Here is a 27,156-nt window from a genome sequence, read left to right on the forward strand (position 1 = left end):
GTGGTCTTTGCCCCCCCTCTACCGACTCTCCTCTCTTTCCCTCTTCCATAACCCAGAAGCATCACCTTTGCCGGCAAGATGATGTCTCTATCCAGAACGGTCGCTCCCAGAGCCCTGAGAGGTACGCATTCAAGCTCCTGTGCACCACGATTCCATTCCGTCGAGATATTGACTCGTCGCCCGTCTACAGCTTCGACCACCATGCCTTTCTCCCTGATCCGCGCCACACCCGCCGCATTCATCTCTTCCTCATCACAGAAATCCGCCACTTCAGCAGCAGTTGCTACAGCCGGTGCCTCGGGCGATTCTTCACGACTTCCAGTAACGGGTGGCATCCGTCGCGAAGTGCCTCTTCCCAGTCAAGAACCCAAACAAGGTGCTATGCAATATGCCCTGACAACACTCGATCAGATCGCCAATTGGGCACGTCAAGGTTCACTGTGGCCGCTGACGTTCGGTCTGGCCTGTTGCGCCGTGGAAATGATGCACTTGTCTACACCCCGCTACGATCAGGATCGTCTTGGTATAATTTTCCGTGCCTCGCCTAGACAGTCGGATGTAATGATCGTGGCTGGCACTCTTACAAATAAAATGGCCCCGGCTCTGCGACAAGTTTACGATCAGATGCCTGAACCGAGATGGGTGATTTCCATGGGCAGCTGTGCCAATGGTGGAGGTTATTATCACTACAGTTATTCCGTCACCAGAGGTTGTGACAGGATTGTCCCTGTGGACATCTATGTGCCTGGATGTCCTCCAACGAGTGAAGCGTTGATGTATGGCATTTTCCAGCTGCAAAAGAAGAGTAAGTCGGTTCCCCTGGTGGCTTGGCCGGTGTTACTAACATGCACCTTCAGTGAGACACACTCGGATTACAAGGCTGTGGTACAGGAAGTAGTTCTGGGGAGAAAAGCAGAAAGCATCGGCAAGGCAAGGCAAGGCAAGGAACAGCACCTTCCATTCCTCTTCTTCCCTTTTTTGGTATGGTGGCAATGGGCGACTTTCGCATGGCAGTGGGTTTTTAGATACTTTATCCTGCCGTGCCCTTTAGTTTACAGTGTGAACTATGTACAGAATGAAATGAAGCACCGTTTATATACATTTGTGTTCGACCCTGCAAGTAAAGGGCATCACTCATCCAGAAAGAGTGGCCGCTGGTTGGTGAGTCATGTGACATTACCAAATTGCATCTCGGAGTTACCTTAGTTCGCCGTAGTCTTTCTCCATCTCCAAAGAGTCATCGAGCATCTCCATCTGAATTGCTCATCGAAGTCGTCTTGCGCCGCTCCAATCCTCTGTCCGTTCACCCTTTCCTCCCTCTCTCAGTGCGACCCTCCCACGACAATCTCTTAATGATGGAGGTCTCAAGGATAGCGGTCCGTTCTGTGCCTCGACGAACAACCTCGCACATCGTTCGAACCTCTAATGGCCTTCGCAGTGGAGCCATTCTGTCGCCTGCCACTCTTGCCTGCTCACCCATGGCCATATGGAGTCGTCGCCAGATATCGTCAAGTTCCAACTTCGGACTTCCAGGCCCTCCCGGTCTAGGTTTTGGTGGTTCTTCAGGTTCTTCATCTCCAACATACTTCCAACGCCAGACCAGTTTGCCCGCCAATACCATTATCCGCTTTGTTCCTCAACAGACAGCCTGGATTGTGGAGCGCATGGGAAAGTTCAATCGGATATTGGACCCGGGTTTGGCTATTTTGATGCCGGTCATCGACGTGAGAACATCTTTGCATGAGACTAAAGGCGGGAAGATTATACTGACAAAACTCCCATATAGCGTATTGCATATGTTCAATCATTGAAGGAATCGGCCATTGAAATCCCGAGCCAAAGTGCGATCACGGCAGACAATGTAACGTTGGAGTTGGACGGTGTATTATATACAAGAGTCTTTGATGCCTACAAAGCAAGGTTGGTTCTAGATCTTGGACTTTGCTGATGTGAAAATTGTCGCTGATGCATATTGTAGCTACGGAGTAGAAGATGCAGAATACGCTATCGGCCAGTTAGCACAGACTACGATGCGATCGGAAATCGGTCAATTGACATTGGACCACGTGCTCAAGGAACGAGCAAATCTCAACTCGAACATTACACAAGCCATCAACGAGGCAGCACAGGAATGGGGTGTGGTGTGTCTAAGATACGAGATTCGAGACATCCATGCTCCGGAAGGAGTTGTAGCAGCCATGCATCGACAAGTCACCGCAGAAAGATCCAAGCGAGCGGAAATCCTGGAGTCCGAAGGTCAACGACAGAGCGCCATCAATATCGCTGAAGGTCGGAAACAATCAGTAATCCTAGCGTCCGAGGCTTTGAAAGCAGAACAGATCAACACTGCTTCTGGTGAGGCCGAAGCAATTCTGCTCAAGGCAACGGCGACCGCCCGGGGAATTGATGCCGTTGCGGAATCCATCCAAAAGGGTGCTTCGGATGCTCAAAGTGCCATCAGCCTGAGTGTGGCCGAGAAATATGTGGAGGCTTTTGGCAAGTTGGCCAAAGAGGGTACGGCTGTGGTGGTACCTGGAAATGTGGGAGATATGGGTGGAATGATCGCCAGCGCTATGGCGGTCTATGGAAAGGTGAGTGAAGGACAGAAGAAAGTTTTACAAACGAGGACGATCGAGGCAGGATCTTCGACAACTGAAAACTCTGGGACGACAGGAAGTGCCGATGCCAGAGATGCAGTGCTCGAGTCCTTTGAAAAGACTGCTCGGTCGCGGAAGTGAGGAATGTCAACCTTGGGGATTAAATTGTACCAGCGGACTTTCAGCTCATTCACAGCCCAAGGGAAGCGATCAAAAGAATGTTTCGGATGGGCATGCAAACACTTAGCAGATGTACTATTAACAATCACCGGATCAAAAAGTGAAAAGGGTATACTGTCTTCATAGATACCTCAGCATTCAGACTCCAGGGTGAGTTGTATAATCAATTACAAAAAGCTTGGGTGGTTGGGTTCGAACTATTAGTGCAGTACGATGTAGTGGCATGTGAAGCTGAATTGTAATTGTAGAAAGTATGCGGAGAAAGTTGGTCCACTTCAAAGTTCCACCTCAACTCCGACTTGACATTTGCTTGACTTCACACCCTTTTACCACGACACCTTTCCACACCTCTGTCGCTGTAACTTCTCAAAGCTATCCTCTACTTCATTTCTGATTCCTCCCCCTTCCGCATATCAACTATGAAACTCCAGAAACCGCGCAGATAGGCCCGCCATGCACATCATTAAACCCGTCTGGCTCACTCACGGAGGTACCACTTCCCTGCAACGAAGAAGGAGACCATTCCACATCTCCCGACGCGTCGCAAAGCGCGCCATTCCTGTCGCATATCTTTGATGAGGCCCTTCAAATGCTAATACATCGGGTCCGCAGGCGAAAAGAAGGATTTTGAGGTCTACAGCTGCCACGTCTCCCCCGATGGCTCACGCCTGGTCACTGCCGCTGGTGGTGTGTTGAACCCCTCCCTTTGGTCCTCCGAGTGCTTTGCTGATTCTAATCTTCTACACAAGATGGCTACGTCCGTATTTGGTCTACTGAAGCCATCTACAATGCTGGCAACCCCAAGTACGATAAACCCCGCCAGTTGGCATCCATGAGTTACCACTCAGGTACCATTCACACCGTCCGTTTCTCCCCTGGCGGCAAGTTTCTCGCGTCTGGCGCCGACGACAAGATTGTCTGTATCTATTCCCTCGATTCGGGTCCTCCTCAACATGCGACTTTTGGTAGGTGAAGAGATGAAATATCGTCAAGTGATGACTAGCACTAAATAAGCCCCTTCCAGGCTCCAACGAAGCCCCTCCCGTCGAGAACTGGCGTATCTTTCGAAGACTGATCGGTCATGACAATGATGTTCAAGATTTGGGATGGTCTTACGATGGCACTATATTGGTCTCGGTTGGTTTAGACTCCAAAGTCGTTGTCTGGTCCGGCTTCACCTTCGAGAAACTCAAGACTCTCCCCAATCATTCCAGTCATGTCAAGGGCATCACGTTTGATCCCGCCAACAAATACTTCGCTACCGCCAGCGATGATCGTAGCATTCGGATCTTTCGATTCACCTCCCCGACTCAAAACTATTCTACTCACGATGCGGTTAACAACTTCATCCTCGAACAGACCATTCTACAACCATTTGTCAATTCCCCTCTCACCACTTACTTTCGGAGATGTTCCTGGGCCCCGGATGGTCTACACATTGCGGCAGCAAATGCCGTCAATGGTCCTGTGAGCGCCATCGCTATTATCAATCGAGGTTCATGGGACGCCGATACTACTCTCATTGGCCATGAAGGTCCGGTCGAAGTCTGCGCATTTTCTCCTAGGCTCTACGGTCAAGACCCAGATGATCGTCCAATGGGAGATGGTCCTGCACCACCACATACCACAGCCATCGCCTGTGGAGGAGCAGATAAAACCCTGAGTATTTGGACAACAAGTAGCCCTCGGCCTCTAATCGTCACTCAAGATGTTTCCAGCAAGCCCATATCCGACCTGGCATGGAGCCCAGATGGGCAGAATCTATATCTTACTGCATTAGACGGCACTATCTTTGTTGTCATGTTTGAACCAGGTGACCTGGGCTACGCCAGACCTGTCGAGGAGAACGATCGATCACTTAGTAAGTTCGGTACTTCGAGGAAAGGTCTAGGCTTTCCAGAAACGACGGATGCTTTACTGTTGGAAGAGATGAGTAAAGCAGGAGAGTTGAAGGGCTTGGAGGGTCGCATGGGTGCATTGATGGGTGACTCGAATTCATCACAACCTGCTGCAACCTCAACAACCACAACCACCAACACCGCACCGGCAACGAATGGTACTACAACCACAGAAACTCCCACAAATGGCACAGCAGTCACAACGAATGGTGTTGCTGCAGCTGCCAAATCGCAAGATGACCAAAACCAAGCCAAGCTTGAGCGACTGAAAAATAGAGTGGAAATCACAAAGGATGGTAAGAAAAGAATCCGTCCGCTACTGGTCTCGGGCGCCGGTGGAGCAGAATCCTCCCTACCTCAGACAAAACTGGTCAGTGCAAGCGCGAATGTTCAGACCTTGGATACGCCACAATCAATCCTTGATCTTTCGAAACCGTTCGATGGTCTCCCTAAAGGCGGCCTAGCCGCCCTTCTACTTGGGAACAAGAGAAAATACTCTCAAATCGATGGTGAAGAGGACGGGACAACCGAGAAGAGAGTGATTGCCGCAAGCCAAAAAGGAGCAACACCAATCCTTGTCAATGGCACAGAAGGTCTTTTGCCTGCTCAACCTCAGCCGGCCATCAGTGGTCAGCAAGTGACACCCGAATTCATTCGTCCTGCTGTCATGAATCCAGCTTTAAGTGTCAGTCAATTGAGATTGGCAGTGCCTCGAATACGAACACATATTGTTCAAGGTATTGACTCGTCAGGAAAACCAGGCGATGTCTCAGCTGATGCTCTGAGCAAATCACGAGCAGAATTTGTGTTTGAAGCGAAGAACCCATCAGGTCCATCCTTGACCCAAAGAGCTCAAGATCGAGAGCCTTGTCGAATTACTTTGACAAGAAAAGACCAACCTCTGTGGCAAGACTTTCTTCCTCGAGCGGTCCTTCTCGTCACCGGCAATCAGTCCTTCTGGGCAGCTGCTGATGAGACCGGGTCGATCTATATGTGGACTCCATATGGTCGACGACTCAACAGTGCTATCGTCATGGAAGCGCAGCCTGTCATCTTAGCGTCATATGAATCATGGCTGCTATGTATCACGGCAGTGGGAATGTGCTATGTTTGGAATGTCAAAACCATGTCATCACCACATCCTTCCGTGTCATTGGCTCCCGTGCTGGACGCTGCTATTCATTCATTGGCGGCTCATCCCACTGGTGCTCCGGCTGTCACGCAAGCTCGTCTCAACTCAGAAGGTCGGATTATCATCAGCTTGTCCAACGGAGAAGGATATTCATATTCACCTCAGATGTACTGCTGGCAGAGGCTGTCCGAAGTCTGGTGGGCAGTTGGTAGCCAGTATTGGAATACCACTGATACTTCTGTCGGCAATATTAAGTCTTCCAAGGCGCAGTCCAGTGATGAGAAGGCCGTAGATCTGTCCTCCGGAGTGATTCCGTGGTTGGAGAGAAACACCACGTCAGAAACACTGCTACGCGGTCGAGCATACTTCTTACAACGACTCATCAAGGTCCTGCTGTCACGAGAAGGGTTTGAGAGTTTTGAGTCGGGTGTATCTATTGCGCATCTCGAAAACCGAATTGCCGCTGCATTGATGCTTGGAGCCAAGGATGAATTCAGGATCTACGTTTTGATGTATGCGAAAAGACTCGGTGCAGAAGGATTGAGGCTGAAAGTCGAAGAACTTTTACGAACGCTGGTTGGAGGAATCGTGGAGCAACCTTCGCCCGAGCAGGGGATCGCTGCCAATATCAATGTTGTAGAAGGTCGTAATTGGCAGGAAGATTCGAAGACTATCTGTGGATGGCCTCGGGAAGATCTTCTAAAGGATGTGGTCCTCATTCTTGGTAAGTTTTCTTCTCTGGCGGTACCAACAATGTCACTGTCCATATATGAAGCAAAGAATACTGACTCTCCTCTTTACAGGAAAACATCGCGACTTGCAACGAATAACGGTTCCTTTTGCCAAAATGCTTGGCCTCGTTAACGACACCGCCTCGGCGTCGATGGCGAAAGCGACAGATGGGGGTGGAGAGGCTATGGATTTGTAGAACAATTACTATTCACTGATAACTCAGCGTCGGCGCAATGGCGTCAACAAGGTCATGGTGAACTTGAATTTGAACTGGGTCAAAAAGGTCGATTTGGTTGCAGTCTCGAACTTGGAGCATCTAGCACCAAGCACGATCATATTTGGTGACAGCTTCAGGTTTTCTATCTGATGCTGTTGTCTAAGCGCGGAGGAATGCAGTTTCTGTTCGCCGAGCATCAAGGAATTCTTGAGATTCCATGACAGCATGAATTACTATGGCTTTTATCTGGTTCCAGTCTCAGGTGCGGTAAGAAACCTGTAACCCATTCCAGCGTCTGTCATTCCATGAGGCGGCATGCGATGATGTCCAAGGTCGAGGTGTCTCATGAAGAATTGATTTTGAACACTTTACTCTTTTCTGTTGTCCATCACATATCTCCCTGAGGTCTTCCATCCTCCACTTTTCACTTCCACTAATCAATGCAATCCACCGAGTGACTGGTATTCACCTATCTCCATATCTCGCACACTTACCTTTCCAGCGGTGCCAGCACATGTCCAACTTTCCCACGGCCCACATTCTCAAAAATGGGCTTCACAAGGAGCAAACAGCCTCTCACTCTACGACAACGCGCTCAATCTGAGAGTCTTCCGTCACCACGTTCCTCCACATCCTTCTTACCGCCACCGACAGCTAGATTCCATAACGCGTTCTTTGCGCATGTTGCTGAACAGGCTGCTTCTTCACCAGAAAGACCGTCTTTGATCATAACTGCGAACGAAAACAGCGACTCTCCTCGACCAGTCTACACACGATTCTTACACCGCACCCGACTCCTCTCCCGGTCCATCAAACCCGGCATCTGGCGATGGCTGATCCTGGTGTTGATCGTGTCATTGTCGCTCTGCACGCTCCGCCAGCTCTATCAAAATCGCCATGGCCAAGGAGAGACCGGTCGTCATCTCCTTTCCCACCAGGACCAAGCCACCAATGCAGTCTTCCTCTTAAGACCGCACGATTTCCAGGGAGCTACAGGAGAAGGGAAGGCCGGCCAAAACACCCACCCCTACAAACACCACAGTCCTGAGCATTGGCTGCGCGAGAATTCATTCCACAACTTCGACGATGGATTTACCGACCACGACGAGGGAGAGAAAGAACACCAGGCCAAAGTGTTCCGCCAGATCTCCCGTCGTCCGCGCGCCGCACTCATTAGTCTCGTACGCAACGAGGAGCTCGAGGGCATCCTGCAGAGCATGCAGCAGCTCGAATTACATTGGAATCATCGGTTTGGATATCCGTGGATCTTCTTCAATGAGAGGCCGTTTAGTGAGGAGTTCAAGGTGAGTGGTATTGTCGTGATTGAGGACTTCTTTCACTCGTCCTTGCACACATTAATGGCCATCTCCATCACTTCGTCTGTCAACTAACAACATCCCCTTCCCGCCCACCTAGGCAGCGACCCGCAACGCGACATCCTCCAAGACCGAATACCACCTCGTCCCGCGCGCCCATTGGTCCACCCCATCATGGATATCACCCACCCGCTACATGGACAGCCTAGACTACCTGGGCACGATCGGGGTTGGCAAGGGCCACATGCTGAGCTACCACGCGATGATACGATGGCAATCGGGCTTCTTCTACCAACACCCGGCCCTGGCCTCCTACTCGTGGTACTGGCGGGTCGAGCCCGACGTGCATTTCTTCTGCGACATCAACTACGACCCGTTCCGATTCCTCGCGGAGAACGACCTCGTCTACGGCTTCAACATGGCCATTCTCGACGATGCCCGCAGCTTCGCGTCCCTCTGGTCCGTGACCCGCGACTTCATCGCCAAGAACCCTGAGCTAATCCACCCGGACGCAGACGTCGACTGGCTCCTCGACCCGCACGCCGCCATGGAATACAACAACTGCCAATTCTTTAGCAATTTCGAGATCGCCAGCCTCGACTTCTTCCGCGGAGATTCCAATGTCGCCTTCTTCGACCACCTCGACCGCAGCGGTGGGTTTTTCTACGAGCGCTACGGCGACGCACCGGTACATACGCTCGCGCTTGCGCTCTTTGCCCGGAAAGACCAGGTCTGGTTCTTCAGGGATATTGGCTACCAGCATGATACGGCGCGACATTGTCCTCCGCCTCCACCGCGGATCTATGGCGGTGGGGGTGGCGGTCGCCTACAGCAGTATCGCTGCACGTGTGAGCCGACATCCCTGGACGAGAACTTCTACAAGCTCGTCCCGATGGAGAGTCCCCAGGTCAAGCCCCGTGATACGTGCATCCGGTTGTGGTTGGGCGGGGAGTGGTTGGATAAGAAGCCCAATTGGAGTCAGGAGGTTGAGAGGGCTTTTGGTGGCGATGGGTATGGTGGGTATGTCTTGGATGGCTTTGGATGAGTTTGAGCTTCGGGAAGAGGTTGCTTGTGGTGGCGGTGGCGGTGGCGGTGGCGGTGGCGGTGGTGGTGAGGAAGAACGGTGGAATGAAATTAATCATTATGATTGTGAGACGGTCTGGTCAAAGCTTCTTGAGGAAATGTGCTAAGTGAGGGTCATGGGAAGTGCAAGCATGCTGGATACAAACTGAGGGAGAAGAGTCTCAAGGCTGATATCCAAAGCAACTAGAAAAGAAAAGCTTAGAACAGGAGACCTCACTGAGTGGCCTGTGATAGCTGAGAAGGCTGAGCTACGCGAAGATACACCGACTGGACAGTCCAATCCAACAGGCCAATAGCTACATCTTACCAGCGTCGTGTCTCTGATCTCATCGCGAGTCTTCCTGTCCTGCCAGAAGTGAGGAAGGTTTACAACCGCGCCGTGATCTTGACCTTCATACATGCCGTACTCCTGTGAAGGTCTCAAATCACATGAGGTGATTCACTGACATGCATCCTATGCTTGCACCGAGGGCAGGAGTAGAGTCTGTTCACTTTCAACCGCACCCTCGGTATGAGGCTGATAGAATGCTTTCCCTTGTGCGCGGAAAGACCCCAGATAGACAGGGTACTAGATGAATACACAGGAGACTGCAGCGGATTTGGAAATTCTTGTCTTTTCATTCGTACGGCATCAAGGGCACGATGGATGTGCCATGACTCCCGGTGGCATCCAAGCCGTGTTTGCCTGTCGTGACTAGTTAGATGTCCCTCGGACTGCTACATGTCTGATTGAGTTTCGTAGATAATTGCCTGGCGAGATCACTCGGTGGTAGGTAAAGGAGGGGTTTGAAACGTTCACTGGACGTTGCACGCGTCCATGCAAGATTAGCTAGCTAAGGGTATAAAGAGCATGCCTTGCATGGCACGTAGCCATACAGTCATACAGAATACGTAGATATCTTTCGTGAAGGTATGCATCAAGGAATTGCCTTGATCGGAATGGTGGATGAACCAAAATTCCATCTGGCTCTCAATCGAGAGTCGGCTTGAGCCTTTCGCGAAAGGGCTGTCTCTTATTGCTCGGCTCTATGCCTTTGCGGCACCGGCCTTGATGAGCAGGATGTCTCCGTCTTCGACGACTGTTTCGCAGACACAAAATGTTAGTCGAGATTCCCCGAATTTAGTTCAAGTTGAGTGGTGACGGAAGATGTCGAGGTTGGCGGGAGCAGGAGTAGTCATGCATGATGAAATGGAGGAAGAGACTTACCATATTCCTTTCCCTTGGTCAAGACTTTACCAGCTGCCTGAACGGATTTCTCATCACCGTATTCCTTCAGCACGTCGTAGTTATACACAATACATTGGATGAAAGTCTTTTCGAAATCGGTGTGGATCACACCTGCCGCAGCTGGGGCCTTGGTATTCTTCCGTATCGTCCATTGTCTCACTTCATCGGTACCTGTGGTGAAGAAACTGGCGAGGTTGAGTGCTTGACGCATGGTGACAATGGCCTTGGGTAGTGCGGACTTTGTGTTCAAAGTCTTGCATTCTTCGGCAGCTTCTGCGTCTGTCATGCTTGCCAGGCGTTCTTCGAAACTGACTGAGATGGGGAGGATTGGGTCGCCAGGTGAGTTGGTCTTGATCCATTCCATCACTTTGGGAAGATACTTGTTCTTTTGTCGGAGGTAGTCTTTTTCTGATAGATTGATCATGTAGACTACTGGTTTGGCTGTGAGGAGTAATAAAGGGTTGATGACTTCGACCTATATTTCAAGATAGTCAGGCAATTGTCTCGCACAAGAAACATGTTGAGAACGATTCAATAGTGATTGCTTTTCTTTCTTTCAGGGTTGGACTTCCTCTCATTGCAACCTCGAACGTGATATATAGTGAGGCTGCTGTCGACGAGCTGGGATTATAGAGCTGAGAGCTCTTGTTCATCATAGTAGAAATGCAAAGGGGGAGTGGTATGGTATGCTCTTTACGCAGCACGGGCTTACCTCTTTGGGACTCCAATCGTTCTTTCGAACTTCTTTTCCATCTTTCAAGTGAGCCAAGATCTTATCGATGCATGCTTCTTCTTCTTTCAATTTCTTCATTTCCAAACTCTGACCTCCTCTTCTCGTTAGTTTGGAAATGTTTTCTTTGGCCTTCTCGACAAATTCGATGTCTTTTAATCTCAACTCATCGGAGATGATTTCAAGATCTCGAACGGGATTGACATCTCCCTCGACGTGAATGATTTCTGCATCATCAAAACATCGTACCACTTGGAAAATGGCGTCGACAGCTCTAATATGTGACAAGAAAGCATTACCTAGACCAGCACCCGTTGATGAGCCTCGAGTGAGACCAGCAATATCGTAGATGGTCAAATTCGCCGGTACTTGTGACTTGGGTTTGTAATGGTCGACAAGCCAATCATATCGGGCATCTGGCACGATGACTCGAGCCTCTTCAGGGTCGATTGTGGCGTAGGGAAAGTTTGCTGGGTTGCCCAAAGAACATTTGGTGATAGATTGGAAGAGCGTGGATTTGCCAACATTAGCCAATCCGACCTAGAAACCATCATATTGTTAGCGCATCATCCTGATATGGTCTAATGTGGGGCATGAGTTGTCCCTACATACGATGCCACTCTTCAGACTGTTACCTGGTCGACCCAGAAGGACCTTCTTTTCTTCGACGACTTTCTTGGGAGGCATCCTTTTCTTTGCGTAAGAGCGACGTTGTGAGGTGAAAGTGAATAGAAGGGGTTTCGGTTGAAGAGCTTTGATGGAGCAGGGCTCAAAAGCAGGACCGGCTGCGCAAAATGAAATACGGAGGGAAGAAGTGAAGAATTTGGGGGTGAAGATTTGGGAGGTCGTGATGACAAACTTTTAGCGCAATCTCGAGGCACCAAGCACTCGAGAATAATGCGAAGGATTGGCCTGTTGCCAGGAGGTACACAGCGTTTTGAATTGTGAGCTTGAAGGATGAGGCTTTGGTCAAAGTAACGACCAGACTTTTTCGCGAGAGCCATCAAAATGTGCCAAGGCCAAACATACGGCGGATCTAGCACACATAAAGCGTACCTATGCTTGGCATTAACATCGAACGTTTACTGTGCAAGATACCTACTTAGGTACATACCTAACCCAGGTAGGTATCTCCCTGGTAAGCTAGGTATGTTTTCGAGATCACGGTGATGTTCTAATTCACACTTAATCTATGGAACGCTCTTGATTCATGTAAAGTTAAAATGGGGCTCGGCCTGGAGATGGTTCAATGAAGACCTTTGCATATGTCGTGGTGGTTATTGCCACAGATACTTCCCACATTCGCAGAATGGAAATGTTCTAGATTTTAGATCTTCGATTCATCCCTTGTGGTCATCATGTCTCGCCCAAACCCTCAGCATGAGATATTGGTGCGATCGGGACCGTGTTTGATCTTGGGTATGCCCGCTGAGGGTTCTCAACCCAAACATGAAGCAATTGAGACTTGGCGCAAGTTACGTTGAGAGCAATGATGAGTGTTGCATGTGAGTGCTAAAGCTCGAATCGCACCACTTTGGACCACATAGTTGTGCTCAATCTTTAAGAGGCCGCTTGCTCATCTTGTCGTTCGGTCAAGCATGCTGTCTACGTAGCGGACATTCTTTACCGCACCTCTGCCTTAGCGCCTTAATCCCTCAAGCCATGAGGATAAGTAGTCAATTTCGATCCGCAGTTGACCCAGCTTAGCGCCCAGTTGATCCAGTTCATCATGATGGGCCTCCTGTTCAAGCCTCAATTGATTGAGCTTAATCCTCAGTTGATCCAATTCATCACGCTAGTCAAGCCTCAATTGATAAGATTCGGCTTTGAGCTGTACCCTCATTTCTTTCATTGCTCGAGTCAACCATTCAGCCCATACCTCCATGATGGGATTTGTGCATTTGTTTGCCTCTGAGATTTCGTTGGGTGAACATGTCATTGCTGAATTCATGTAATGGTGTTGATTTGTCGTTGTTTGCTTTCCGGGCGTGATGCCACTAGAGCAAAGCTTGGTGCAATAAGAGTGTAGATACTGTTGTGAAATCCAAACCAGGATTACTTCTCACGTTCGATCCAAGTGCAGATTAACGGGCAATTGCTGCCAAGAGTCAGTCGGTAATCATACGGTCGCCGCCGTCTCCATTGTCACTTTCGTCATCAAGGGCTGCTTCTTTTGCTTCCCACCTTTTCATTGCCAACTCGCCATCTTTCCCTTTTTTCTTCGCCTCAAAGTATGCTTCGCGTTTCTTCCTTCCCAGTTCCTCCCGCTTGTCGATCTTCTCAATTCTTCTCGTCTTCCGTTTCTCCTCGAGTTCGTTAAGGGATGCAAGTTGTTGCTTTAGGAAAACAACTTCATCGGCAAGTTTCTCTGCCTTGAATTCAGCGGTTGCATCTGCTGGTAGTGCATTAGTTGTTGCAGAGCCAGTGACAAGGGCACGAAGAGCATCGTCAATCATAGACTGTGGAAAACCCGGCCCCGTTAGTGCCTGGTAAACATCACTCTGGCTGGCTCGCGCTTGAGCAGGTGCTATCATTGCGTGGAAATTATATTTTGAAGGGATCCCTATTGTACCATTCTCCTGAAGGGATGCAAACTCGAGGTTTGGTTTGACCACGTTGGTGAATTTAAAGCCTGGTGTCTTCCTCGATTGAAGACCATCGAGCTTCAACATTTCGATGAAAGTTACCGGTTGCCCAAGATTAATCAATTCATTCTGAATTCTGTGCTTGGCAACATCCCAGCGCACTAGGTTGCCACTCAAATGGCCCGATAGCAGTGCTGTGCCATCATACGATAGTGTCAAGCAATTGGTAGTGCCAAGCTCGGATGACGGCGCTGTCCACCGATCCTTGCTCGTGATTTGAATTGTCGACGAGCCGGTAGACTTGGTTATGCTATTAACAGAGTGTTGAAGCATGTCCCAAGAGTAAATATGCCCGTCCTGTCCACCGAAATAAAGTGCACGATCAGCAGGATCCATGGCGATGGAGATGGCATTGGTAGGTAATAAGATTGTCCTTAGAGTTTGACATGTATCAATATGCCAAAGAAAACAGGTTCCATCATCCGAGGCAGATACAGCAAAGTTTGTATTACTCCTGGAATGACCGCAAGCAATGGTACTGATGGCTGTTCGATGTGCAGTAAATGTGCGGACGGGGACATTCGATGGCTCACCATCTTCATACGCATCTGAGTTCTGAGAAAATGAGACGAGCTTTGGCAATGACCAAATATGAATACTGGTATCAGCAGAGCCAGAGATGATATAATCATTATTGGGCGTAATGCAGACTGAAGACACAGATTGAAGATGAGACGCCGAAGAAGTCGTCAAACGTCCCGTAGCAACTTCCCACAGTATCAACTTCCCCTCTTCCGTTCCGAGGACAAGTATGGTAGCTCCTTGAGCGTACGCTATACAGTGTATTCGCTCTGGGAACGGGACTGTCACTTCTTGATCCCCTCGCTCCCTGCTGTAGACATTGATGACTGCCTTGTCTGCTTGCGCCGCAAAAATGTGCGAGTCACTGATAGCGACACAGCCTGGTCGAGCCGAGCTCTTTTTATATCCATGACTGAAGACATTCTGTGGCTGATACTGGTAGAGAAAAATGCCTACATCCTTGAGAGCGGCACTTGTATTTCCTGGAGCTTTGTTTGTTGTCAGCGTTGCTGCAAGGAAGCTTTCCGTGGGCATCCTTATAAACAAGAATCAGGATCATTCATGTTCCATTAGTTGTGTTGATGGAACAGCCTGTGCAAGTGGAAGGTAGACAGATCTATCTAGTCCAAACAAACTTTTTCTAGACAACCGAAAGAAGTCGACAATCTGTGAAACTGCTGAGTCAGCCACGTGATTTGCGCATTGCCAAGACTTTGGTGACCATCGCTCTTGGCACACCGCACTTGCTGGCATTTTGCAAAGGCATCGTTTCGGCAACTTCAAGTTGCGAATTTCAACCACGACGACCATCATATTCCACAACCTCGCGTACTTGCGAATTTTCTATCTTTGATTATTTGCAGGAGACTCGGGGTAAGATGTCGACATTCGAGCCTGTCGTAAGTTGCTCCTCCTCGCATTGAGCGCAAACCCGAACTTGTCAACCGCACCACCATTGAGAGATGACACAAAACTGACATGGAGGTGATAATTCCAGGTTGTTATTGACGGCAAAGGACACTTGCTCGGTCGTCTCGCCAGTACCGTCGCCAAACAACTTCTCAATGGCCAGAAGATTGTCGTTGTCCGAACCGAAGCCCTCAACATCTCTGGCGAATTCTTCCGTGCTAAGCGTATGTCGACTCCCACACAAATACCAAAAGATGTTCATGCCATCGGCCATATCAGAACTACAAACTAATACAACTGTCTCACAGTGAAGTACCATGCATACCTCCGAAAGATCACTCGTTACAACCCCACTCGAGGTGGTCCCTTCCATTTCCGTGCCCCTAGTCGCATCTTCTACAAGACCGTCCGAGGCATGATCCCACACAAGACCGCCCGCGGAGCTGCTGCCTTAGAAAGACTGAAGGTTTTCGAGGGTGTTCCTCCCCCATATGACAAGAAGCAAAGAGTGGTCGTTCCCCAGGCTCTCCGTGTTCTCAGATTAAAGCCTGGCCGAAAATACTGCACAGTTGGCAGATTGGCTCACGAGGTCGGCTGGAAATACCAAGACGTTGTTGCCAAGTACGTAACGGATGCTCACTTGGAGGCTTTTAGGTGTGTTACTGACGATGTTCTCTCTACAGGCTCGAAGAGCGAAGAAAGGTCAAGGGTTCGGCATATTACGAGCGAAAGAAGGCTGCACGAAGACAGCTCGCCGAAGCACAAAAGGGCTCCTCAGACAGCAAGGCGAAGCAGGAACTCGCCAAGCTGGGCTACTAGACACACCACCCCGACAAATTCTTATCGATCACCGACAGTTCATCTTCCAAACTCTTTTCCAAATCGACATTTGTTCCCTGATAGTCCGACTTTGCAACCAACTTGGCAGTTTCATCCGAGGAAAATCTTTCAACAGTCGTTTTGGGAAGGGGTGCGGAGTGCCTGGACGGTCGGTGTGCTGGTACGGAGATTGTTATTGGTTATGGTGCGGCTTTAATTTCTCTTGAATTCGAATCAATCAACGGAACAAAACTTCAACGTCGAAGAACCTCGCACACCTGATCACACGAGATGGAGAGCTCAAGGGTATGTGAAGCCTTTTTCGACCTGGTTGTGGTGGGGGTGGGCCATGACTCAATGTGCATGAAGAAAGGAACAAAAAGTGTGTTGTTCTCTGCAGAGTGGCATTGAGATGATGCATGATGATGGCATTTGCAGGTCAATTTCTTGAACTCGAATGAAATTACCGGAGTACAATGCTGCTGCTTAGACTTGCGTGGCTTCGAAAGTGCTTCAGCTACGGCTAGGAATAACTCAAACGAGTCACCGAAAACATACAAAACGATGAAATCTGCCAAAAAAGAAAAGAACAATAAGCTTCATGATTCTATGCTATTGGCCCTGCCTGCTGGTGACTGACTGTACGTGCTATTAGCAATCGTGCATATCGGTAGGTGTGGTACATATTAAGCTGCCGATCGTTCACTGCCCCATACGACTATTGACTCGTACAATTATCGTGAGCCCATTTCAGCTTCCCCTCCCTTTATCGGTCGATTACCATTCAGAAAGTCTAACAGGTGTGTCCATTGCCTCTGAATGCAGAGCAGCGCCTGAGAGCAAGGTGGTAGCAAAAGTCACACATTGTACCGTTGTTACATTGGTACGACTGCATGTTGATCATTAGTTGCTTGTCGCACTCCATACACTTCGGCTTGGACTCCTCAATAGCTGGCACTGTTGGCTCTGGAGGAGCCTCCTCAATGACGGATCTCGGTGGTGCTGAGACTTGAGGAGGCGCAGCTGAGGGGGAATGGGTATTGAAGTTGTTGCCCCTTCCGAGGTTGATGAATGCAGCTTGTTGCTCTGGGGCCATGCTCAGATACGTCTCTGGTCTGAGTGATACGGAAAATCCATGATAGCCTTGAAATGAGCCAACGGCAAATGAGGTAACGGCTTCCTCTTGCTGGCCCCAGTTCACAGGACCAGGGAAGCCTGAGCCAGTGACCTGAGTAGCTGATGGCGGACCACGTTGAGGATTGTTTGTCCATGTCATTTGTTGTGCAACATTCCCAGGATAGTTGTTGTAGTACTGGGTAGCCCCAAACTGAACCAACTGTCGCTCAGACGAACGAGCTCCTGGGTTTGATACCTCAGCAGCCGGTGTAGGGGTCCCAGCGTCAGATGCTGGATCGCGAGTCAGTGATTTCCAAAAAAGTGGTTTCCAGGCGCAGATTTTCTTGACAAACATACCGGCAGCTGAGCCTCCGGCTTGAGAAGCGTTGTCCGGCATGGGAATTGAATGTTTGACGAAGTAAGGACCTGGTTGATGCCGACAAAACGAAAAGTGAAAGGGTAATGTCCACAGATTGACTGTTGCTGGAAAAGGAGAAGATGCAAGGTCCGGATAGAATGGAGGAATATATAGCTGAAGAAGCAGGTAACCAAGTGAATCGAAATGTGGTGAGTCAGTTTTGGATGATTCAAGGGGCGACTCTGGAGGATGAAGCGGTGAAGGGCAACAAGTTGTCTCTGGTCGTCTCCAATTCGAAGGCTGCATTACTTTGACTTCTTAACTTCGCCATCCTGTTTGCCTTCCACGTAGGGGTGCTTTATGGTGAGACACCAAATGTCTAGGTAGTCACAGATAGTTGTGATGACATCGTGAACGAAGCTGCCGTAGACTCCGAGAGCAAGACCCAAGCAAAGAAATATGAATGCAACTTGGTAAATGTCGTCACCAAGCGCACTCGGCCACAATCCAAGTCTTGGTCCCAGGCTGTCTCCCACTGCGAATGCCAGGGGAACAACCAAGACATTCTGATAGGGAAATCTAGCTTTGACCAGATGAGCGACAATCATTTGGCCGACCGAGTAAGCATTCACCATACCCGCAAAGAGGACGAACGGGATGAGATGGTGGTGGAGAATGACCGGATTCAGAGCGAGATAGGCAGGGATCAAGGTCCAGGTTATGACAAGCGGAAGCAAGCCCAAGAGTGGCTTATAAGGATCCTGACCTCTTTCTCGGCGGACTTTCATGACGCCAAGCGCGCTCGAGACGACGTTGAAAACCAAGACGAGCCCACCGTAGAGCATCAACCATTCGTTCCATGCCTTCTGGTAGATCGCATTCGGGATAAGGTCACTCTTGGGAACTCCTAGAGTGGGAAGCATGGGCTGTTGCCAATAGCTACCACCTCCCTTGAGGAAAGTGACGAAGTAGACAATGACCAGTGATATGATTCCTTCCACAGGTCCGGAGACGACGCCAAGAGTCAATGTATGAGTGTGATACTCGTCCCATGTTTGGATGTAGAAGGTAATGACCGCACCAAAGAGCGTCAGGACGGTGTTCCAGGACTGTCCAAGATTCATCGCAGCTGCAAAGATGAGAACTTCCAAGCTGGTGTTGCATGCGTCAACGCCTAGATTTGTTAGAAACATCCGGTGTGCTGCGTAACAGTAGACGTACCATGGTCGAAGAGTTCACCCAAAGGACCACTTTGGTGAGTTCGGCGGGCTTGTGAGCCGTCCACTGCATCGAACGTTTGGTAGAGAAATAGCCCAATGGACCAACTCAGATAGACCCATGGAGGACAATCAGTATCGAGGGTTGGGTTATACCACAACATGGTCAATATGTTGATAATCACGAACCCGAACCCTGTCAAAGTAATCTTACAAGCCCAGTTAACTATATTATCAACGTCTTGCTCGACTCAAAACATACCATATTAGGTCTACAAAATTGGTTAGCACTGTTTCACTGTTGGTTGAGAGAAGCACTCACGCCATTGACATGGGGAAGCATTTGATCACAACATTTGTGTAGAATGGCTTCAGCACATACTTGGACAAGAGCGATTTGTCCACGCCCGCATATTTATACTCGTGGAGCTTTTCGAGATTTCGCTGCCTGATGTAGACCATCTTTGAAAAGGGGCAACCTGTTGAACCCTTGTTCAACAAGATTTGAAGCAATTGGGAGGTCCCGAAAGCCTGTAGAGAGGTCTCGTTGTGCAATGTTTGTGTGGTGTGTTGCTCAAGGGAAAAGAAGTCAATCAAGGGGAACAGGGAAAAAGAAACAGGGACTTGAAAGTGTTGTAAACATCAACGTCATAACGTGTCCAATATTTTGCAGGCGCCACAGCACGTGCAAATTGATCTTTGGTCTGCACGTGACCGTATATCTTGGCAATGTCGGATGATGTCATAAGGCTAGCCTGATGGAACCGGGCCAGGTGCATCAAAAGGCAACCGAGTCACCTTCTAACTTCAGGCTTCTACCCTTGAAGTGTCTGGGTAATCAACGAGCCTGGCCTGGAGCTGCCCTACTTCGATTACATTGGACCAGCGAAATTTCGAGGCTCCGGTGGTGCAGAATGCATGTAGGCCTACGGTTGCAAGACGCGCAAATGCCAAAACAATGAAAGACCTCATACTCCTGATTCTTGAATTGCCATGTCAAGGCATCAGCGGGTGAAGACAAGAGAGTGAATGGCTTACTGCACCATCAATACCATGGAGATGTGCTTCTCTTTTTTTGCAGCTTCTTTCCAGCTTGTGACTACTTAACTAAGCCAAAAGTGGAATTCGTCTTCACCATCGACCTATTCAAGGTTTTCACAATAGCTCCAACCGCCAACAAGATTCACATTTTCAGTACCGTCAATGGCTATTCACCTAGTCATGCTATTATCTTGTCTCGTCAAATGTTGGACTTTTGGAACAAGTCTGCCCACCAACCATTCTGGATTCCGTGAAGGGTGAGGACTTCACTTGAGGACCTCATTCTAAGGCATGTGTGAATACTTTCCGGTCTACTGGTACCTTTGTCCGCTTTTCAAAATCTAGGATCTTTTCCTTCTCGTTTGGCATACATTGATTGCACAGAATTCTCTTGCTTGTCTTCCGCCTTCATCTCCCACTCGATCTTCTCTTCATTATACTACTCTTTCCTTATAAATATTCATACAACTATCGGCCATAAATATGAATGTTCCGCCCGCATCAGAGCTTCTGGGGAAGCCAGAAGAGCTCAGTTCAGCAGAATTACAGTATCTTCAGCGGCCAGCAAGCTACAACGAAGTCCTCCTGGACATAGCAGAGCTGAAACGACGTTTGAAGTTTCACCCTTCGTCTCCATCAACAACATTCGCCGCCAAGTCGAGCATCATTGACGCCGGAACCATCAGCAAACTGCCTGCAGAAGGCCTCATCGCTATCTTACGCCACACTACAATCTCCAATCTTTTCACACTACGCAGTATCAATTCTACTATCAAATCGGTCATTGATCACTGGGAGCCATTCAAATTGATCACAACTTATGGAGATACTACAGTCAAAGCTCTTCTGGTTACAGGTGCAGGTCACTTGTGGACAGCACCACAGCTTGTCAGTGTTCTGTTCACCACGAAATGTGAGTTTTGTAGCGAACATGGTGAGATCATTCAACTGTTGAAGCTGAAAAGATGCTGCTTCCACTGTCTGTCTGAAGAACGCGGGCTTCTGGCTGTCGACATTGAGTATGCGAAAAAGTCTTTGGGCCTCTCTGAGGAAGAAGTACAGACACTGCCGATGCTCACGACCTTCCCTCAGAAGAATCTTTGGGGCTTCTCCAGTGTCCCTTTTACTGTTCTCGATTATGAAGCAGCATTGAGGCTATCAGGCGATCGCGCCTTGAAGTGTCCTCCGAATACCGCAAGACTCGGAATGTTTCCTTTCAAAATCAAGAAAACTGGAATTTATCTTGATGAAGTGTTCCGAAGCACCCATACGAGAGTTGAGAAAAGACTCCACGAACGCCGAGGAAAGTCCTCCATGAAGCTCGCATCAGCAATTATCAAATGTCCTGAAACGAACTATTGGCAGCATGCCTGCGCTGTTCGACAACGAGCAATGACCAGAAAGCGGGCCAGGCTCGCAGACGACACTCTCAAAGACAATGTCACCATCGTCGGTGCCATACACTGTGAAAGGTGTGCCCGTTACTGGAACTATCACTCCCCTCTGCCGTTTTACTATCACAAAATGTACCCTCATCGCCCTACAGGCGGTCCTACAGAGTTCACTAATCACGTGAAGCACTGCATCTACGCTCATGCCCACTGGATAATGCTCGAGTGTCCTTGGGACCCATTGTCACCGAGCAACAGGCTCATTTTACTCGAACGTCATAGGCATATTACCTTTTCTCGGATTCCAGGTGAAACCTTGGAGCAGTCATGTGCGAACTTCGAGCGCATACCCACTGGACTTAGACAGCTGGGAGTGCTATATTCGAGCGACTTTAGGAATTTCCAGCAACCCTACGATTGGCCACAAGCTGGAGAAGGAGAAGTCGTGGAGGGTGAAAAAGCGGTGACGCTGAGACGGGTGATGGAACGAGGAAAGCAAGCTGCATGGATGCATCACCAAGATGACGATAGAGATCGATATTGGGACATGCTTGTTGCTCCAGAAGCCGCCAGCCAGAAAAATTGGGCCTGTGCGAACCTGTACAACGGGAGTTCTACCCTCTTCAGGGGGCCAACAGCGTTGCATGAGAGCAAACGCCTCCGCCTCAATAGGAAGGGTGGAAATTCACCTGCAGATGACTGGACGAAAGCGCAGTGGGGCTTGGACAAGTTGTGATGATAGGAAGGTTGTCAATTTGGGCAGTATCTGAGGACACAAGATTGAACGTGAGACTCGGAACGGAATTTGGTTTAAAATGGTTCAATGTTAATGCAATCCACTACAAAAAGTACAAAACTTGGTTTGAACTATACAATGCTCCTCAACACTGCCGTGACATAACCTTTCCCTCGTCATCACTTACAAGCAGAAGTCGGTATCGTCTAATACCACCGCGGAGTGTAGGTCGGCCAACGGCTCAAATCAGCCTGATATTTCTGCAGAACCGCACTGCCAGAACCAAAATCGACACCCTCGCTCTTCAACTTTTTATGATCGACCTCACCATCGACATACTCAGCCGCGTATGCCAGGTCTCCCCAGCCTTCCACCATCTCCTGGACATCCCTGGGCAACAGTATCTTGCTACGGCCCTGCCACCAAGCCGGACTCGCGACAAACGCCAACATGACCCTGGGCTGATCCGTCAGGTTCGGCATGCCGGCATGCCACAGGCGCAGGTCGCGGATGATCAAGCTCCCGCGCTTCGTGCGGGCCTGGATCGGGGGCGAATGCTTCCGCCGCTCCTCGAGCAGCTCGGGCCGGATGGTCAGGAGCTCCTCGCACTCGTCGGCGGGATTGTGGGCCTCCTGGACGCTGACGTGGTGCGAGCCGACCCACACCTCCGTGCCGCCGTTCTCGGGCGTCACGTCGACGAGATTGATGTTGATCACGTACGCGAAGGGGAAGTATGCCGGGTGCGCGAACTCGCAGTCCGAATGGACCGGTTGGCGCCCGTGAGGCGGTGCCTTCAGCGCCGTGTTTCCATTCGCGTAGTGGATGACGGGCTTGGGGCCGAGGACCGCCGCGAGGATGGCTGCGGCGAAAGGGTTGCACCACAGGTCTTTGAACATGAGGTTCTTGGTCGGTGGCGGCGCTTGGTCCATGTTCCTCGTGTGTTTGCCGAAGTTGAAGTGGTGGTCTGGGTCGTTGGCGATCTCCAGCGCCTCCGGAGAGAGCTTCGCGTTCAGTGTGTCGATGTGCGATACGTCGATGGCATTGTCGAGCACGATGATGCCGTCTTTGTGCAGGAAGGCTGCGCCTTCGGCGATTAGGTCCAGCGTTGGGGTTCCTGACTTGCGTACATCCTCTGGTATGTAGATTGTATGGATCTCCTGATCACTCGGGGGAGTGTAGGAGCCCATTGTTGAAGGTCAGAGCCGACTGTTGCTGTCAGTAGGTCCCCGGCGAATGCTGTCGTGACGCTTTTGCTGGCGCCTACGCCCTACCTACCTGACAGACCACGGACTGGCGGTTATCAGGTTCAGATTCAACCCTTGTCACTTCTTCAAGATATCTCGACGTCGTCCGATAAAGAACAAGCTTTTCAAGAAGCGAAGTCAAGCAGTTGTGGCCACGCGACAGGCCAGGATGCCCAATGCCATGAGCGCCGTCAATGGCCAGGTATGGTTGTTATCATGCATGTCCCTCAATGTTGCACTGCTAGCCATGCGGGGTAGACGCAACCCTTCCATCTTGACGAGGCAAATGCTATCTGGATTCTGGAGAGATACGAGAAGGTAGCGGAATTGACCGCCGCAAGAGACTTGAAACATTACAGGAAACACGTGAGATATGTATCGATCACATCGTCATGGTTACGGAGGAGGATTGGTTAGGATGATGCAGCTGTAAAGTTGCTGCCTCCGGAAATGGAGGAAGAAAGTTTTCAAGAGCGGAGAGATCATATGAGCCAGATGATAGTCGGAGAACATTTGCGCCGCGTACTGGCTATCGTGCCAAATATGACCGAGGTCACGGACGGATTCTGCCGAGTCAAAATCATGTCTTTCGCTCTCCTTTAGCTGCTCCTTGACGCAAAGATAAGTACTCCTTTGCAGGCAGTGAGGCTGATAGTAGCTGTAGCAGGATTCGACACGTCGATGAGGCCCCCCTGCCGAGGTAATTGTGAAGGCTCACAGTCTATCTAAATAATGCTGAAAGTTTCGACCAAAGCCAACCCGTCTACCTAGGTACTTGGCCCAATCCAGCGAACATCTCCTGTTTAGGATACGCCACTTTAACGGATGTCTCGCTTCCGTGTGTCTTTGGGTCACTTATCTCAAAAAAATGAGCAAATATACAGCCTAAACTGGATATCAGACTGCTGAACGAGCTCTTTGACTTTGCAAGGCTCTCCATCCTCCATCTTTCTTCTGCTCCAAGCCGGTTCCTCGGCAGAGTGGGGCATAAACACCTCGAGGCCGTTTAAAAGGCGAGAGAAATGAAGGCCCATCAGGTTGGAATAATTCCTCATCTGGCCATGAATTTCCCTTTTCGAGCAGATTGATTTGGTTGCTGGTCCGAATTCCTCAACTTCCATCAGTTGGTCCCTGGAGTACCCTCTCCTCGTTACTGGGCTTCTTCATGGGCATTCGACTTTCACGAGTGTATAAAAGCCTGAATGAAATCACATCTGGGATGATCTCCGCATCCGTGCAAAGCGAGTACCTCCCCTGGAAGTGAGGTTAAATTTCAAAAGATCGCTTCCTCTTTGATATTTTCAGAGGCTTAGATTTCGCAATGTCAGCACAAACAGCTGTTACTCAGTATATCACCGCTGCCAATGGCGTCAAGTATGCGTATCGACGTATTGGCGATAATCTTGGAGTCCCCCTAGTCATGCATATTCACTACCGGGCCAACATGGATCTCTGGGACCCTCTATTCGTCAATGGTCTTGCCAAAGCAAGACAAGTTATCATTTTCGACAACGCCGGAGTTGGTCGAAGCACTGGAGAGGTTGCAGTCACGTATCAGGGTTGGGCTGATACAGCAATAGCATTCATCGAAGCTCTCAACCTCAAACGAATCGATCTTTTGGGATTTTCGATGGGCGGATTCGCTGTTCAGATGATAGCACTGACAGCTCCACAATTGATCCGACGACTGATTTTGAGCGGGACGAGTGCCTCTCTTCCATCCGCTGATCACGTTCCAGGAGTTGTCTGGCCTCGAGAGAACGCTGCTGGACCGGCAATTCAGGCTCTGATGAGCTCGGTGACTACCGAGGAAGGGAGGCGATCCTTGGAGTTTTCTTTCTTTTATGATGATGAACGTGGCCGAGAAGCCTTTGACCGATACTGGCGAAGGGTCCAAGAACGAACCGCAGAGCCCCTAATTCTCGATCTCCTGACCAGTGACGCTGGAGCCCAGCGACAAATGGAAGCAGCAATGCACGCGAGCCAAAAGAACCCCAATAATTCTTTCGACCGCCTCGGTGAGCTGAAAATGCCAGTTCTGGTTGCCAACGGAGATGACGATCTTCTAATCCCATCAAGCCGCAGCTGGGAATTAGCCAAGCAGATACAAAATGCCCAGTTGATAATCTACCCCAAGGCTGGACACGGCTTCATATGGCAATACGCAACCTTGTATGCGGCACATATCAACCAGTTTCTTGATGGAGCCGAATATAACGATCTTTCGCCGCGACTGTAGATCAGTATCCCTAGAACGCCATAGGTGGAAGTAGGTCAACCCAGAGGGCTTCGCCGAGATTGTCATGGATTCGTTCAACCCATAAGACTGCCATGAGCTGCGACTTCATACTCTCCCATATGACTACGTCTGTCTGAGAACCTTGACAGACCCGTAGGCGTTGCCTGAACCAGTCTTTTTCAGAAGTTTCAGATGAGACTAAACCTCCCATGATGAACAACCAAAATCTCAGTGGGGAGCTGACCTCGGCTGTATCAAGATTCAGTAAGGAGAGCTTTAGTTCTTTTGACAAAGCTTCTGATGATGACTTCATAAAAGGTGCGGATCGTGTTAGGGTTTGCAGGTAGATCAGGGCCCCCAAAGTATATGCTTTCTCGAGACCTGGGCTAGTAGAGAGAGCGTGAATAAGAAGGTTATACTGTAAACACAGCAACTCTTCCTCGAACATAAGGGGATCAATTCTGGCCTGAGAATCCATTGCATGCTCGATGGCAAATGATAATTGGGAAAGTTCCAAGAGGAGATCCGAAAGTGTTGCTGAAACTCTACTAGTTTTGAGGAGCAATTCGAGTTGTGAATTATGCGTTCCTTCTAGCTTCAGCATTTCACTGAGAGATTGTGCAGTTCTCACTGGCTGCGGAAGGCGTGGATTCGAGAATGAATCAACCGCGCCAGATATATCGGCCCTTGTGTCTCATCAGAACGAGTCCGGCACTAGCCTGCATCGAGCCATGTCATTCTTATATCAGTGCAAGGGACAAGCGTACCGGTAAATCTTCATCTGCAATTCGTGCCGAATAGCTGACATCCCTCCCCTGACTTTGATCATTTCAGCCATGCCGGACATATGCATTGCAGTGCTTTCATGCTTGCCAAGCGTGTTCTACCAATCGTCAGTTCCCGAGAAAGATATTTCTCATGCTAGCATCTTACCTCGCACATTGCTAAGCAAGACACCGCTCCAATAGTAGCATCAGAAAGCGTCTTGTTCCGAAGTCTTCGATTTAGCCTGTCTAATATCACCTTCATCAACAAACTCGCGTCTTTGAAATCATGGCTATCTGAGACGTTGTGGAGATGCGAAGCAGATGCAAATAAGATAGTGTGGAGAAGAACCTCATCAGTAGCTGCGACTGGCAGCCAGATCTTCTGTAACGTGTTGTACTCGAAATTCAGATACTGTGACATGGGGAATATTGCATCCGCGAGGCGGGTGGGGTCTGTTAACAGGTCAGCGCCCACGGAAATATCCTAGTATGGGAAGAACGAACAGTAGACGATGAATTTCTCAAATGAGCTCACTTCTGGATCAATGACGGTGTAACATGGCGAGGTTGATCTCGAAATTGAAGTGATGGACAGGGTTGAACGGTCCGATGCTTCGTCTGCCGATTGTGAACCGGCAGGAACGAGAGCCGAGTTTTGCGCGCTTTCCGACAGTGATCGGGAATCACGCTTGTTGTTCTTGACTGATTTCGTTGCTTTGGTTCGTTTGTCTTTCCTACTAAGGGTGTGAGGCTCATAGCTCAAGAACTGTATGTTGTTGACTTTGGATGGCTTCGATGGGGCGCGCTCAGGGGCCGTTGCAGTGCCTGAGCTCCTCTTCTGCGAGGTCTTGTTCCCATTAAGCACTGTTATTGTGATCTCTGGGACTCGTGACGAATTCTCAAATTCCCTGGATGACGGAGAAACCTTTCTGCCACGCCTTTGCCAACTTCTGTCCACCATGAAGAGAGGCTGCGGCGGGAATAGGACAGCTTCTGCAGCCATCTTGGGCGTTCGTGATCCTTTGCAGCGGTCGACGCA

At 49.6% G+C, this 27,156-nt stretch overlaps 13 protein-coding genes across 13 annotated transcripts; 7 read left to right on the forward strand and 6 right to left on the reverse strand.

Moving 5' to 3' along the window:
• Positions 1–201: 201 nt before the first annotated feature.
• LTR84_003094 (uncharacterized protein) lies at positions 202–898 on the forward strand (the record flags this gene model as incomplete). Its single annotated transcript, XM_064846689.1, has 2 exons — positions 202–805; positions 858–898. The coding sequence occupies 2 exons, from the start codon at positions 202–204 to the stop codon at positions 896–898; spliced, it is 645 nt and encodes a 214-aa protein (XP_064705669.1).
• A 580-nt stretch (positions 899–1,478) lies between these two features.
• On the forward strand, positions 1,479–2,738 carry LTR84_003095 (uncharacterized protein; the record flags this gene model as incomplete). The annotated part of the gene is made up of 3 exons (XM_064846690.1): positions 1,479–1,724; positions 1,787–1,920; positions 1,979–2,738. The coding sequence occupies 3 exons, from the start codon at positions 1,479–1,481 to the stop codon at positions 2,736–2,738; spliced, it is 1,140 nt and encodes a 379-aa protein (XP_064705670.1).
• Positions 2,739–3,230: 492 nt separating this feature from the next.
• Positions 3,231–6,735, forward strand: HIR1 (HIR complex subunit; the record flags this gene model as incomplete). Its single annotated transcript, XM_064846691.1, has 5 exons — positions 3,231–3,267; positions 3,390–3,464; positions 3,527–3,742; positions 3,802–6,531; positions 6,611–6,735. 5 exons carry the CDS (start codon positions 3,231–3,233, stop codon positions 6,733–6,735), a joined length of 3,183 nt encoding a protein of 1,060 aa, XP_064705671.1.
• Positions 6,736–7,304: 569 nt separating this feature from the next.
• Positions 7,305–9,117, forward strand: LTR84_003097 (uncharacterized protein; the record flags this gene model as incomplete). The annotated part of the gene is made up of 2 exons (XM_064846692.1): positions 7,305–8,060; positions 8,173–9,117. The coding sequence occupies 2 exons, from the start codon at positions 7,305–7,307 to the stop codon at positions 9,115–9,117; spliced, it is 1,701 nt and encodes a 566-aa protein (XP_064705672.1).
• A 1,064-nt stretch (positions 9,118–10,181) lies between these two features.
• On the reverse strand, positions 10,182–11,800 carry LTR84_003098 (uncharacterized protein; the record flags this gene model as incomplete). Its single annotated transcript, XM_064846693.1, has 4 exons — positions 10,182–10,234; positions 10,363–10,858; positions 11,096–11,653; positions 11,726–11,800. The coding sequence occupies 4 exons, from the start codon at positions 11,798–11,800 to the stop codon at positions 10,182–10,184; spliced, it is 1,182 nt and encodes a 393-aa protein (XP_064705673.1).
• A 1,421-nt stretch (positions 11,801–13,221) lies between these two features.
• Positions 13,222–14,814, reverse strand: LTR84_003099 (uncharacterized protein; the record flags this gene model as incomplete). The annotated part of the gene is made up of 1 exon (XM_064846694.1): positions 13,222–14,814. One exon carries the CDS (start codon positions 14,812–14,814, stop codon positions 13,222–13,224), a length of 1,593 nt encoding a protein of 530 aa, XP_064705674.1.
• Positions 14,815–15,158: 344 nt separating this feature from the next.
• On the forward strand, positions 15,159–16,008 carry CRP46 (60S ribosomal protein L16; the record flags this gene model as incomplete). Its single annotated transcript, XM_064846695.1, has 4 exons — positions 15,159–15,179; positions 15,278–15,413; positions 15,498–15,810; positions 15,873–16,008. The coding sequence occupies 4 exons, from the start codon at positions 15,159–15,161 to the stop codon at positions 16,006–16,008; spliced, it is 606 nt and encodes a 201-aa protein (XP_064705675.1).
• Positions 16,009–16,801: 793 nt separating this feature from the next.
• Positions 16,802–17,521, reverse strand: LTR84_003101 (uncharacterized protein; the record flags this gene model as incomplete). The annotated part of the gene is made up of 2 exons (XM_064846696.1): positions 16,802–17,415; positions 17,482–17,521. 2 exons carry the CDS (start codon positions 17,519–17,521, stop codon positions 16,802–16,804), a joined length of 654 nt encoding a protein of 217 aa, XP_064705676.1.
• Positions 17,522–17,787: 266 nt separating this feature from the next.
• LTR84_003102 (uncharacterized protein) lies at positions 17,788–19,161 on the reverse strand (the record flags this gene model as incomplete). The annotated part of the gene is made up of 4 exons (XM_064846697.1): positions 17,788–18,656; positions 18,704–18,908; positions 18,962–18,971; positions 19,022–19,161. The coding sequence occupies 4 exons, from the start codon at positions 19,159–19,161 to the stop codon at positions 17,788–17,790; spliced, it is 1,224 nt and encodes a 407-aa protein (XP_064705677.1).
• Positions 19,162–20,223: 1,062 nt separating this feature from the next.
• On the forward strand, positions 20,224–21,867 carry LTR84_003103 (uncharacterized protein; the record flags this gene model as incomplete). Its single annotated transcript, XM_064846698.1, has 1 exon — positions 20,224–21,867. The coding sequence occupies one exon, from the start codon at positions 20,224–20,226 to the stop codon at positions 21,865–21,867; it is 1,644 nt and encodes a 547-aa protein (XP_064705678.1).
• Positions 21,868–22,073: 206 nt separating this feature from the next.
• On the reverse strand, positions 22,074–23,054 carry LTR84_003104 (uncharacterized protein; the record flags this gene model as incomplete). Its single annotated transcript, XM_064846699.1, has 1 exon — positions 22,074–23,054. One exon carries the CDS (start codon positions 23,052–23,054, stop codon positions 22,074–22,076), a length of 981 nt encoding a protein of 326 aa, XP_064705679.1.
• A 1,378-nt stretch (positions 23,055–24,432) lies between these two features.
• LTR84_003105 (uncharacterized protein) lies at positions 24,433–25,350 on the forward strand (the record flags this gene model as incomplete). The annotated part of the gene is made up of 1 exon (XM_064846700.1): positions 24,433–25,350. The coding sequence occupies one exon, from the start codon at positions 24,433–24,435 to the stop codon at positions 25,348–25,350; it is 918 nt and encodes a 305-aa protein (XP_064705680.1).
• A 10-nt stretch (positions 25,351–25,360) lies between these two features.
• On the reverse strand, positions 25,361–27,120 carry LTR84_003106 (uncharacterized protein; the record flags this gene model as incomplete). Its single annotated transcript, XM_064846701.1, has 4 exons — positions 25,361–25,958; positions 26,118–26,233; positions 26,284–26,570; positions 26,622–27,120. The coding sequence occupies 4 exons, from the start codon at positions 27,118–27,120 to the stop codon at positions 25,361–25,363; spliced, it is 1,500 nt and encodes a 499-aa protein (XP_064705681.1).
• Between the last annotated feature and the right edge of the window lie 36 nt (positions 27,121–27,156).

This window comes from Exophiala bonariae, assembly GCF_035927105.1.
Source record: "Exophiala bonariae strain CCFEE 5792 chromosome Unknown scaffold_15, whole genome shotgun sequence".
NCBI lineage: Eukaryota > Fungi > Ascomycota > Eurotiomycetes > Chaetothyriales > Herpotrichiellaceae > Exophiala > Exophiala bonariae.